A 13,660-nucleotide genomic window follows, 5' to 3' on the forward strand; every position below is an offset into this window, starting at 1 on the left:
CTGAGAACATACTGATCAAGGAGGTTCTCCTGAACACATTTTAGAAATTCACACCCTCCTTTCCCTTTACTCTAACATGTTCCCAATCGATATTTGGGTAATTAAAGTCCCCCAATATCACCACTCTATAGTTCTTGCACATCTCTGTGATTTCCCTGCAGATTTGCTCCTCTATCTTTCTCAATATTTGGAGGCCTATAGAATACCTTCAGTAATGTGATCATCCCCTTTTTGCTTCTCAACTCTAACCAAACAGATTCTGTCCTTGGCTCCTCAAGAACATCTCTTTCCAACACTACAATGTCTTCTGTCATCTCCTTTCTTTGGCTTGACAGCAGTTTCTTCCTTACTCCTGTGAAGCGCTTGGGACCTTTTCTTATGTTCAAGATACTGTACAAATGTAAGCTGCAGAGTACTTGTTTTGGTGGTTTCTAGCTGTAGTCGTTCTGGTTTGAGTTCTGCTTGTAGTTCTAGGTAAATGTAGTTTTAGTTATACTAGTAGGAGTTATAGTCCTGGGTACTATACTAGTTGAAGTTGTAATAATGATGAATGGTGTGTGAGGTCACTGCTTCATAACACAAAGGCAATAATTTGTGTTTGTGACTGCATTGTTTGCACCTATAGTCTGTACTTTATGTGTGGTGACAGTGCAGTGCCATTATTTATGGTTCAATGGCACTGACTTTTAGAGCAACTGCAATTTTAATAGCAAGTTTTTATATCTTTAGATGGCCACAATTATGACTGTTGTTTTGCACACACATTGTGCAGCAGCAGTGAGTCCCTTTAAGCCTTGTTTTCAGATTTCTGGGATGTTCTCACTTTTGAAGGAATTTCCATACTGAAAGACCCACCAAAATCCTGAGTAATCACATTGCTCCCCAGTTGTAATCACATTTGCTGCAATATTTAACCATATTCCCCCTCAACAGCAGACGGCCGTGTGTGTATCTGTCGATGTTGAGAGATGTGCTTTTTGTAGATTCTAACATTGCAGCTGCCATTGAATAATCAATTAAATTACACAGTTTCTCTAAATGTACCATCATTCATTTATGGAGCAGTTATAAGTATGCAAATTTTAAAAGAAAAACTTTTTGACAGTGTGAAATCAGAGGATTTTCTGTTTTTTAAAAAATAATATACTTCGAAAAGACCCCTAGATTTTAAACTCACTAAATGCAACACCATGGCTGATGTTGGCCAGATGTTCAGTGGGTTTGGAGTTTAAATCACAGGCACTTACTGTTGAAAGCAAAGGGAGTGATGAGTGTTCAGTGACATCTTCAAATACAGCAGTGAAGCCAATCAACCGTTGATTGATAGAGCAAGAGATTGTGTATCTCAAAAATAAGCTTTATTGTGGCGGTCCCTTGTGGATTTCCTGAGCAGATGCTAAGGGTTTCATCACTGGACAAAAAGTAAACATCTCGGAATGAATCACCTAAGGTCGTTTTTACTCATCCATTTAGCTGCTAACTGGGATCGTGAAGTAGAATGGATAAAGTAATAAAACTGTACTGTACCCAGAGGAGCATGAAAGGTTTTTACAACCATGATTGAAGCTAAGGGGGATACATTTTGTGGCATCTAATTTCTTATAAATTCAACCAAAATATGTGAATTATAGACAATTTTGATAATTTTGGCAATTACCTTTAAATTGTAAAGATTTTAGTTATTTTAGTAATATATTATGGGTTGTTTTTATTTTCCTTGGAAGCTAGCAGAATAGATAATGCTGTGCCATCATGAAGCCAAAGTACTTCTCTTTTCCTGTCTTTGATGCATTATCCTACTGCTACTGTTAAATATTTCCCCTCAGGACTAATGATTTCCAACTAAAGCACATCATAGTAAATAATATTCAACCAGCCTGTAATTTGCACAAGCTGCCCTTTAAGACTTCAGAATAACCAATGAGCCCAAAAGATGTATCCACTTTGGCAGTGTTGAAAAACAGATTTTGCAAGGTGGAAGATTTCAAGAGGAATCACACGAAAGCAACGACAGCCAAACGCTGCTTAGTTTTCAGCAATAGCAGTTATATAAAATACAATGATTAGCTCTATTAAACCAAGGACTAATGCCAGGGATTAAACAAATGGAGTGAAAGGGGTGGGCGTCGAGCCCTGCTTTGAGAATCTAGCCAATGGATTACGAAGGCAATTAAGGTGGGTGGGTTGTAATGCAACCTATTGAGTTAAGAATATTATAAATATTTACTTGAAATAATGTTTAACATGATGTCCCTTCCTTCTTTTTTCAGGTGTGCTTAATGAATCACAAGCTCTGAGGGTTGACCGGCAGTCCCTGGATTATTTTTTAAACTGTGAAAGGACTTTCCATAAGACAAAATGCTTATAAAGGAATACCACATCCCTCTTCCTATGAGTGTTGAGGAGTATCGTATTGCACAACTCTACATGATTCAGGTATGATCCACATCAGTCAGAGATTGTAACTGGCTTAGAATTAGGCAAGACCAATGATAATTTAACTGGTTCATATTTTTTGATTGGGAAACGTTCGATACTTCTGGTGACAGAGAATTGATTGGGGTCAGTGCAGCAAGGTAAATGTTTACCAGCATTGCATTTATGAGAACAGTGTTCCTTATCCCCTGATGTATCATAGTGCTAGTTTTGTCCTGTACACAGATTTTTCTTTGCGACCATTGAGGTATGATCTGTATTGTATATGCATGTTGTGAAAGAATTCTCTGAACGTAAGCTTTGTAAAATATCTGAACCTTTGAACCAGAAATGATAATTAAGCTGACTATAAAAGCAGACATTCTTTAAAAATATTCTGAAGTAGTCCGATAGTCGGTGAAGGTGTTGTTCCGCTCTAGATTGCTCTTGCTGATTAAAGGACAAACATTTGCATAGGGCTATGAGTAAGATCCCATTTATACACCTTATGTTACCAAAGCCATGAAGATTGTTTCTTCCAGTGTAAATTATTTTATGTATTCTGCATTTGGATGACATTGCAAGATTTACATAATCTATTTTTTTTTTTTAATTGGCAATTTTTAAAAATTTTTTGACGGCATTCTTGATATTTAATATCCTGGTGACAGCTTTTCCATGTTTGACTTTCATTTGCTTAAAATCCAATAAATCTGGACACTGTATATTCTGATATCTTGTGTGCATCAAGCTTATTCTTTGCCATGTTCTCATTGAACATTATCAAAGTACAACAGTTAATGCAGCATCTCAAATGTCAGATATAATTATACCATATGGCTTTCCAATCTCCGAATTAGCCCTTCAGGAATGATGCATAGCTCAGCATCTGCTCTATAAAATGGAATAGTGCTCCGTATTAACGTAACTTTGTGCAGCAAGGTTGCATTGGAATCCAAAGCTGGGGGTGGTAGCTAGAGCCTTTGCTGTGAAGACTTTCGGATTTGAGGCTAGCCAGGTGTTGGGCTAAGGTCAGGCTTTTCGCCAGAGCTGGGGAGGAAAAATCTTAAGGTGGTTCTTTCATAGTGGGCTGTTGTTAAACGTAGCACAGAGACTGCACTGCTCCAAACCTCAAATAACTTGATGAGGTCCTCTTTCCTCATTTTCCTCAACCTTTGATAGGCCAAAACATTGTATGTTTTCAAGAAGGAGTTAGATATAGCTCTTGGGTCTAAAGGGATCAAAGGGTATTGGGTGAAAGCAGGAACAGGTTACTGAGTTGGATGATCAGCCATGATCATAATGAATGGCGGAGCAGCTTCGAAAGGCCGAATGGCCTACTCCTGCTCCTATTTTCCATGTTTCTATGTTTCTGTACCTTTAGACTGTTCCATCCTCTGCCAAACTCCCCGCGGCAGTGCTCTCTCCTTGTTCTATTCATATTTGTGGAAATGAGGCAGTATATACAGTCATAGAGTTATACAGCACAGAAACAGGCCCTTCAGCCCATCGTGTCTGTGCTGGCCAAGCTCCTATCTATTCTAATCCCATTTTCCAGCACTTGGCCCATTGCCTTGTAAGCTATGGCATTTCAAGTGCTCATCTAAATACTTCTTAAATGTTGTGAGGGTTCCTGCTACTACCACCCCTTCAGGCAGTGCGTTCCACCGTCTGGGTGAAAAATTTTTCTTCAAATCCCTCCTAAACCTCCTGCCCCTTACCTTAAATCTATGCCCCCTGGTTATTGACCCCTCCACTAAGGGAAAAAGTTTCTTCCTATCTATCCTTTCAATGCCCCTCATAATTTGAATACCTCAATCATGTCCCCCCTCAGCCTCCTCTGCTCTAAAGAAAACAATCCTAGCCTATCCAGTCTCTCTTCATAGCTGAAATACTCCAGCCCAGGCAGCATCCTGGTGAATCTCCTCTGCACCCTCTCCAATGCAATCACATCCTTCCTATAGTGTGGTGACCAGAACTATTTTTTTTACAGTACACGGTACTCCAGCTGTGGCCTAACTAGCATTTTATACAGCTCCATCATAACCTCCCTGCTCTTATATTCTATGCCTCGGCTAATAAAGGCAAGTATCCCATATGCCTTCCTAACCACCTTACCTACCTGTGATGCTGCCTTCAGTGATCTATGGACAAGTACACCAAGGTCCCTCTGACCCTCTCTACTTCCTAGAGTCCTACCAACCATTGTATATTCCCTTGCCTTGTTAGTCCTCCCAAAATGCATCACCTCACACTTCTCAGGATTAAATTCCATTTGCCACTGCTCTGCCCATCTTACCAGCCCATCTATATCGTCCTGTAATCTAAGGCTTTCCTCTTCACTATTTACACCACCAATCTTCATGTCATCTGTGAACTTGCTGATGATACCTCCTATATTCATGTCTAAATCATTAATGTATAGCCTATAAAGACTTCTCCCCTACTTACATGGTCACCTTTGGTATACCTTTTGGTTCCATTCATGGCCCCTTCCTCCACATCATTTACTGAAATAGACCATTGGACCCATCAGGTCTGTGCTTAGTTTTTCACCACATGAACACATTAACCTCACTGTCCTGCTCACTCCCCATGTCCTTTAATATCACCCTGTATAGTTCCACTGTCCTGCTGCTCCCCTCACCCTTTAATATCCCACTTAGCCTAATCCTCTTCTCCAAGTCACCCCCATACCTTCAATGTTCCTTTTCCAATGCTTTCCTGGCTGGCCTCCAACCTTATATGCGATAATTCTGCTTTATATCCGAACTCACACCAAATCACGTTCACAATCCATGTTTGCTGACCTACATCAATTTTAAAATTCTCATCCTTGTCCTCAAGTACCACTATAGCCTTTCCATTCCATGGGCAGGATTTTGGGTTTTGGGTCAGAACCCTGACATTGGGGTCAAATGGGGGTCATGACCCTGCACTGTGTGAGAAGTAGTCATCTCCCGAATTGGCCAATTAGTGGCAAGAGGGTGGGTTTGCTGTCCAATTAAAATCGGCAGTGGGTTCTTGAAGTTGCAGGGCCAATAGGAGGCCCTCCAGATCAGAAGGAGCAGCAGACTCCAGTTCAAGTAAGAGAGAGAGAGGGCGCTTCCATCTTGAGGGGTTCTCTCTCCAACTTTTAAAAGTTTTGAATTATTAAATGGCCTCTGCAGCCAGGCCACTTCTGCGGACAGGAAATGCCTCCGTAGAGCAGCCTGTGCCCAGGCAGGCAGGCAGGGAGGGCCTCAAAGCAGCAGGCCTCGGGGGGCCCGCAGGTCTGCCTCTGACAATAGGTCTTAATAGGCTATTAACAGTGGAAAGGCCTCGAAGGATGGCATTACCCCTGAAATAATCAAGAGTGCCAAGCCTGCTATACTCTCAGCACTCCATGAACTGCTTTGCCTGTGCTGGGATGAGAGAGCAGTACCACAGGACATACGCGATGCCAATATCATTACCCTCTATAAGAACAAAGGTGACCACGGTGACTGCAACAACTACCGTGGAATCTCCCTGCTCAGCATAGTGGGCAGGGAGTCGTTTTAAACAGGCTCCAGAAGCTGGCTGAGCGTGTCTACCCTGAGGCACAGTGTGGCTTTCGAGCAGAGAGATCCACCATTGACATGCTGTTCTCCCTTCACCAGCTACAGGAGAAATGCTGCGAACAACAGATGCCCCTCTACGTTGCTTTCATAGATCTCACCAAAGCCTTTGACCTCGTCAGCAGACGTGGTCTCTTCAAACTACTAGCAAAGATCGGATGTCCACCAAAGCTACTAAGTATCATCACCTCATTCCATGACAATGAAAGGCACAATTCAGCATAGCGGTGCCTCATCAGACCCCTTTCCTATCCTGAGTGGCATGAAACAGGACTGTGTTCTCGCACCTACACTGTTTGGGATCATCTTCTCCCTGCTGCTCTCACATGCGTTCAAGTCTTCAGAAGAAGGAATTTTCCTCCACACAAGATCAGGTGGCAGGTTGTTCAACCTTGCCCGTCTAAGAGCGAAGACCAAAGTACGGAAAGTCCTCATGAGGGAACTCCTCTTTGCTGACGATGCTGCAGTAACATCCCACACAGAAGAGTGTCTGCAGAAACTCATCGACAGGATTGCAGCTGCCTGCAACGAATTTGGCCTAACCATCAGCCTCAAGAAAACGAACATCATGGGACAGGACGTCAGAAATGCTCCATCCATCAATATCGGCGACCATGCTCTGGAAGTGGTTCAAGAGTTCACCTACCTAGGCTCAACTATCACCAGTATCCTGTCTCTCGATGCAGAAATCAACAAGCGCATGGGAAAGGCGTCCGCTTCTATGTCCAGACTGGCCAAGAGAGTGTGGGAAAATGGCGCACTGACACAGAACACAAAAGTCCGAGTGTATCAAGCCTGTGTCCTCAGTACCTTGCTCTACGGCAGCGAGGCCTGGACAACGTATGTCAGCCAAGAGTGACGTCTCAATTCATTCCATCTTCGCTGCCTCCGGAGAATCCTTGGCATCAGGTGGCAGGACCGTATCTCCAACACAGAAGTCCTCGTGACAGTCAACATCCCCAGCATATACGCCCTATTGAGCCAGCGGCGCTTGAGATGGCTTGGCCATGTGAGCCGCATGGAAGATGGCAGGATCCCCAAGGTCACATTGTACAGCAAGCTCGTCACTGGTGTCAGACCCACCGGCCGTCCATGTCTCCGCTTTAAAGACGTCTGCAAACGCGACATGAAGTCCTGTGACATTGATCACAAGTCGTGGGAGTCAGTTGCAAGTGATCGCCAGAGCTGGCGGACAGCCATAAAGGCAGAGCTAAAGAGTGGCGAGTCAAAGAGTCTAAGCAGTTGGCAGGAAAAAAGACAGAAACGCAAGGGGAGTGCCAACTGTGTAACAGCCCCGACAACCAATTTTATCTGCAGCACCTGTGGAAGAGTCTGTCACTCTAGAATTGCCCTTTATAGCCACTCCAAGCGCTGCTTCTCAAACCACTGACCACCTCCAGGCGCTTACCCATTGTCTCTCGAGACAAGGAGGCCAAAGAATAAAAAAGAACTCCCCTTAATTAGCTACCTGCTGCTTGCAGGTGGGTATCCCTTCTGAACCCCATCCCACCTCCGGGAAAATAGCCTGTGATCAGGATGGTGCCAGGAAACCAACCCGCTTCCAGCGGGACAAATTTTTGCGCCTGTCTGTCTCTGCCTCTGTACTCGCTCCCATATGGGGTGAAAATTCAGCCCCCTATCTTTAACTTCCTCCAGCCCTACAACCATTCAAGAACTCTGAAATCCTCCAATTATGGCCTCTTGTGCATCCCCAATTTTCATCGTTCCATCTTTGGTGGCCGTGTCTTTAGCCGCAGCGGCCCTAATTTCTGGAATTCCCTTCCTAGTCCTCTCCTCTCTCTCTCCTCCTTCAAGACACTCCTTAAGATCTACCTCTTTGACCAAGCATTTGATCATCTGTTCTAATATGTCCTTGTATGGCTCAGTGCAAATCTGCAGGGAATGCACAGAGATGTGCAAGAACTATAGAGTGGTTATATTGGGGGACTTTAATTACCCAAATATCGATTAGGATAATGTTAGAGTAAAGGGAAAAGAGGGAGAAGTGTTTCTTAATTGTGTTCAGGAGAATTTCCTTGACCAGTATGTTCTTGGTCCAACTAGGAAGGAGGCATTGCTGGATCTGGTGCTGGGGAATGAGGTGGGCCAAGTGGACTAAGTGTCAATGGGACAACACTTGGGTAAGAGTGATTATCGTATCATAAGGTTTAGATTAGTGATGGAGAAGAGCAAGGAACAATTTAAAGTAGAACTTCTAAATTGGAAGAGGGCTAACTTCAATGGGATGAGAGGGGATCTAGCCAAGGTAAAATGGAACCAAAGACTGAAAAACTGTAATGGAACATCTTTTAGGAGGAGATGTATCAGGTGCAGGCTAGGTACATTCCAACAAGAGGGAAAGATAGGTAAACCAAAGCCAGCGCTCCTTGCATGATGAGGAAGATAGAGAATGTGATGAAACAAAAAAAGAGGGTGTATGATTCATGTCAGCTGAGTTCTTCAAATGAGGAGCAGGCTGCATACAATAAGTCGAAGTGAAGAGGAAAATATGACTGGCAAAGAGAGAATATGAGAATAAAATGGCAGTTAACATAAGAGGGAACCCAAAAATCTTCTACCAGCATGTAAATAGTAAACGGGTAGTGAACAGCAGATGGGTCCTAATGTGGGCAAAGTGGATGATATATGTATAGATGTGCAGGGCAAGACGAGAAGACAATGAGTAATTTGTATTGGTGTCTACTAAGGAAGAGGATGCTGACTAAATATCGGTAGAATCAGAGATGGTAGAGGTAATGAATGGGGTGAAATTGATGGGAAGGCTGGCTATGCTGAGAGTGGATAAGTTGCCTGATCTGGATGGCTTGCACCCCAGGTTGCTAAAGGAAGTGGGGATAGAGATAGCGGAAGGGCTTGCCGTAATCTTCCCTCGATACAGTGGAGGTACCAGAGGATTGGAAAGTGGCAATTGTGACACACTTATTCAAGAAAGGGTGTAAGGACATTCCTAGTACCTACAAGCCGATCAGTTTAACATCAGTTAACGTTTCAATTTGATGAAAGATCACAGACCTGAAACGTTAACTCTGTTTCTCTCTCTACAGATGCTGCCTGACCTGCTGAGTATTTCCAGCACCTGCAATATTTTGCTTTTATTTTTGTTTAACATCAGTGGTGGGTAAAGGTTTGGAAACAATAATCAGGGAAAAAAACTCACCAGGCACTTGGAGAGATTTGAGTTAATTAAGGAGAGCTAGCACAGATTTGTAAAAGACAGATCATGTTTGACTGATGTAATTGAATTTTTTGATGAAGTAACAAAGAAGGTTGATGAAGGGAAAACAATGGACATTGTCTATATGGATTTTAAGAAAGTGTTTGACAAAGTACCACATAACAGGCTGATGAACAAAATTGAGGTTCATCGAATAGGCAGGTCAGTGTCCAATTGGATAAAAAATTGGCTTAAGGACAGAAAACTGAGTCGTAATAAATGGTTGTTTTTCAGACTGGAGGATGGTAGACCGTGGTGTTCCTCAAGAGTCAGTGTTAGGACCACTGCCTTTTTTGCTATATATCAATGACTTGCAATTGGAATACAGAGTAAAATTTCAAAATTTGCCCATGATACCAAACTTGGAGGAGTGGCAGGCAGTGAGGATGATACCAATCGACTGCAAAAGGATGCAGGTAGGCTAGCAGAATGGGCAGAGAGATGGCAGATGGAATTTAATACAGACAAGTGTGAGGTTCATGTGCTTTGGCAGAAGGGATTGGATGAGGCAATATATACTTAATGGCACAGTTCTAAAGAGTATGCAGGAACAGAGGGACCTGGGGGTTCATGTGCATCGATCTTTGAAGGTGGCAGGATATGTTGAGAGAGTAATTAGCAAAGCACTTGGGACCTTAGGCTTCATAAATAGAGGTATTGAGTCGTGCCGAAAATACTCAGCTGGTCTGGCAGCATCTGTGGAGAGAGAAACAGAGTTAACGTTTCAGGTCTGCAACCATTCTCACTAGAGTATGGTGTCCAGTTCTGGTCACCACACTTTAGGAAGGATGTGAAGAACGTTGAGAAGGTGCAGAGGAGATTTACCAAAATAGTTACAGGGATGAGGGATGTTAGCTACAAGGTTAGGTTGGAGATGCTGGGGTTGTTCTCCTTGGAGCAAAGGAGATTGAGGAAAGATTTGATAGGTGTACAAGATTATGGTAGGTTCAGATAAGATAGACAAAGAAAAGCTGGTCCCATTAACAGATGGTACAAGAACTAACGAATAAAGATTGAAGGTTTTGGGCGAGAGATGCAGGGAGAATGTGAGGAAGAAATGTTTTACGCAGTGGGTGGTAATGACCTGGAATTCACTGCCTCGAACGATGGTGGAAGCAGTGACAATGAATGATTTGAAAAGGAAATTGGATGGGCACTTGAGGGAAATAAACTTGCAGGGCTACAGTGTAGAGCGGGGGAGTGGAACTGACTGGATTGCTCTATGGATAGCCGGCATCGACTCGATAAGCCGAATGGCCTCTTTCAGTGCTGTAGTGACCCTATGACTAAGAACCCTTTGTTTTCATCAAAATAAAAGCAAAATACTGCAGATGCTGGAAATCTGAAATAAAAACAAGAAACACTGGAAATACTCAGCAGGTCTGGCAGCACCTGTGGAGAGAGAAGCAGAGTTAACGTTTCAGGTCAGTGACCCTTCTTCAGAACTGGCAGATATAAGAAATGTAAAAGGTTTTAAGCAAGTAAAGTGGGGGTGGGGCAAGAGATAACAAAAGAGAAGGTGTTGATAGGTCACAGAGAATAACTGACCAGAATGTCATGGAGCAAAGGCAAACAATATGTTAATGGTGTGCTGAAAGACAAAGTATTAGTACAGATAGGGTGTTAATGGACTGAAAACTGAACAGCCACAAGCACAAACATGAAAAAAAAGTGGGTAGGCACAGTAGAAACAAAACTGAACAAACTAAAATAAAATAAACACAAAAAAAAAATAACTAAGAATAAAAGTAAAATGGGGGGCCTGTCATGCTCTGAAATTATTGAACTCAATATGCAGTCCGGCAGGCTGTAGTGTGCCTAATTGGTAAATGAGATGCTGTTCCTCGAGCTTGCATTGATGTTCACTGGAACACTGCAGCAATCCCAGGACAGAGATGTGAGCATGAGAGCAGGGGGATGTGTTGAAATGGCCAGCAACCGAAAGCATGACCCCGAGCCCTGGTTCTAGACTCACCAGCCAGAGGAACCCTCCTATCTACATCCATCCTGTCACACCCTGTAAGAAATTTTTCAGTTTCATCGAGATCACCTGTCAATCTTCGAAACTGTAGAGAATACAGACCCAGTTTCTTCAATCCTCATAAGACAATCCCGTCATCCCAGGGATCAGTCTGATGAACATCCGTTGCACTCCCTCTATAGCAAGTATATTCTTCCTTAGCTGAGACCAAAACTGTACACAATACTCCAGGGCGGTCTCTCCAAGGCTCTATACAATTGCAGCAAGACTTCTTTACTCCTAAATGGAATACTTTCCATTTTGGACGACCAATGTCAGCATCAAACGCTCCCAGGTCAGGTAATGGGTGATCAAATGCCAAGTGAGGTCTGTTGTGCTCTGCTCCCAACTTTAGTAGAGCACTATCACAATCACATTTATATTTTTCCTTCTTCAGCTGTTCTGTGACCTCTTTGATTGAGTGTCAAGTAGTAGCAGATTATGGGCTATTTGTATTCTTTCCCCATTAAAGACGCGTTTGAGACTTTACAAACTTAATTTTATGTGGGATCCATACAGCAGACACTGGAGAATTTCATCTGCTCCTTCTGGGTTAGATTTGAAGCCAGGTCCCAATGACTGCCACTGCATCAGCCAGTTAGTTCCCTGTTTGCTAATGGAAGCCATTGATTGCATTGCCTGAGCTGCACTCAGTTCTCCAGTATTTGTAAATGCTGCTGAATTATGGAAGCAAAAGTTAAGTGATGAGCAGTGGGATATGATTGGTATCTTGCACGTGGGCTGACCTGATGATTCACAAGTAATGACGTCATAAGTGAATACTAATAATTAAATCCCATGACTCCTCCTTGTTAGTTTAGTTTTGTGATACAGCACTGAAACAGGTCCTTCGGCCCACCATCAACCACCCATTTATACTAATCCTACACTAATTCCATATTCCTACCACATCCCCACCTGTCCCTATATTTTCCCTACCACCTACCTATACTAGGGGCAATTTCTAATGGCCAATTTACCTATCAACCTGCAAGTCTTTGGCATGTGGGAGGAAACCGGAGCACCCGGAGGAAACCCACGCAGACACAGGGAGAACGTGCAAACTCCACACAGGTAGTACCCAGAATTGAACCCAGGTCGCTGGAACTGTGAGGCTGCGGTGCTAACCACTGCGCCACTGTGCCGCCCATTGTTGTAAGCCTTGGTGCCATGGGTTCTCAATCATGATTTCCCTTTCTTGGAGTCTGGACCTATTTGTGGTGTTAACTGTTTTGTACGTTGTTTAACTGTTGCTTTCTCTCAATATTTGATCTGCTAGTGTATGAAAGTCTCTCCTTGTTCGCATTCCTTTTAGAGGGAGGGAAGTGACCACTGGATTTGGATTCAAGCCATTGAATTTTTCAGGTCCTGGATCTGAAGTCCAAATTAATCTTAGAATCATAGACTAGTAGAGCATAGGAGGAGGCCATTCGGTCCATCGAGTCTCTGCCAGCTCTTGAAGAGAAATCCAGTTAGTTCCACTCCCCGCTCTTTCTGAATATCCTTGCTATTTTTTCTTCAAGTACTCAGCCAATTCCCTTTTGAGGACTAAAGTTGAATCTGTATCCACCAGGCTATCAGGCTGTGCATTCCAAATTCTAAATACTTGTTGCTTTTAATGGTTATTCCTCATGTTGCCCCTGGTTCTTTGGCCAATCACCTGATATTTGTGCCCTTTGGTTATCAACTCTTCAGCTGTTGGAAACCATTTTCTTTATTTACTCTATCTAAACCCTTCATGGTTTTAAACACATCTGAGCATTCACTCTACCCATGCACTAAGAAAGAAAAACAATTTACATTTATGTGATGCCATCAAGTACAAGAACACTTGAATATTGCAAAAGGAGAGCGTGAGATTGAGCAGGATGTCTAGGAGTTTGGAGTGGGAAATGCCAAAAGCACAGACAGAAAAATAGATTTTTAGGAGGCTTTTAAAAACTAGATTTTTATTTTATTTAGAGATACAGCACTGAAACAGGCCCTTCGGCCCACCGAGTCTGTGCTGACCAACAACCATCCATTTATTCTAATCCTACATTAACCCCATATTCCCATATTAACCCCATATAACATACAATTCCCCTACCACCTACCTACATTAGGGGCAATTTATAATGGCCAATTTACCTATCAACCTGCAAGTCTTTGGCTGTGGGAGGAAACCGGAGCACCCGGCAAAAACCCACACAGTCACAGGGAGAACTTGCAAACTCCGCACAGGCAGTACGCAGAATTGAATCCGGGTCGCCGGAGCTGTGAGGCTGCGGTGCTAACCACTGCGCCACTGTGCTGCCCAGAGAATTTGTAGAGAATTCTATAGGACAAGGGATATTATTGGGTTCCCTGTGTCCCAACAAATAGACCAAATCATTCTGAGGCCTGTGCTCA

General features: G+C 43.1%; 1 protein-coding gene across 11 annotated transcripts in view; it reads left to right on the plus strand.

Annotated features, from left to right (window-relative positions):
- The window catches only part of LOC137382536 (membrane-associated phosphatidylinositol transfer protein 2), a 512,884-nt gene that overhangs the window by 275,002 nt on the left and 224,222 nt on the right, over positions 1-13,660 (plus strand). For 10 of the 11 annotated variants that reach the window (XR_010977216.1, XM_068054553.1, XM_068054552.1 and 7 more), the window contains one exon: positions 2,271-2,436. Coding sequence is in view for 10 of the 11 variants with exons in the window: in XM_068054553.1 (XP_067910654.1) it covers positions 2,359-2,436 (78 nt within the window). In the remaining variant the exon portion in view is untranslated. Of the gene's footprint in view, positions 1-1,987; positions 2,176-2,270; positions 2,437-13,660 lie in introns of those variants that run through there. The other variant, XM_068054555.1, reaches the window with a different exon arrangement.

This window comes from Heterodontus francisci, chromosome 23 (assembly GCF_036365525.1).
Source record: "Heterodontus francisci isolate sHetFra1 chromosome 23, sHetFra1.hap1, whole genome shotgun sequence".
NCBI lineage: Eukaryota > Metazoa > Chordata > Chondrichthyes > Heterodontiformes > Heterodontidae > Heterodontus > Heterodontus francisci.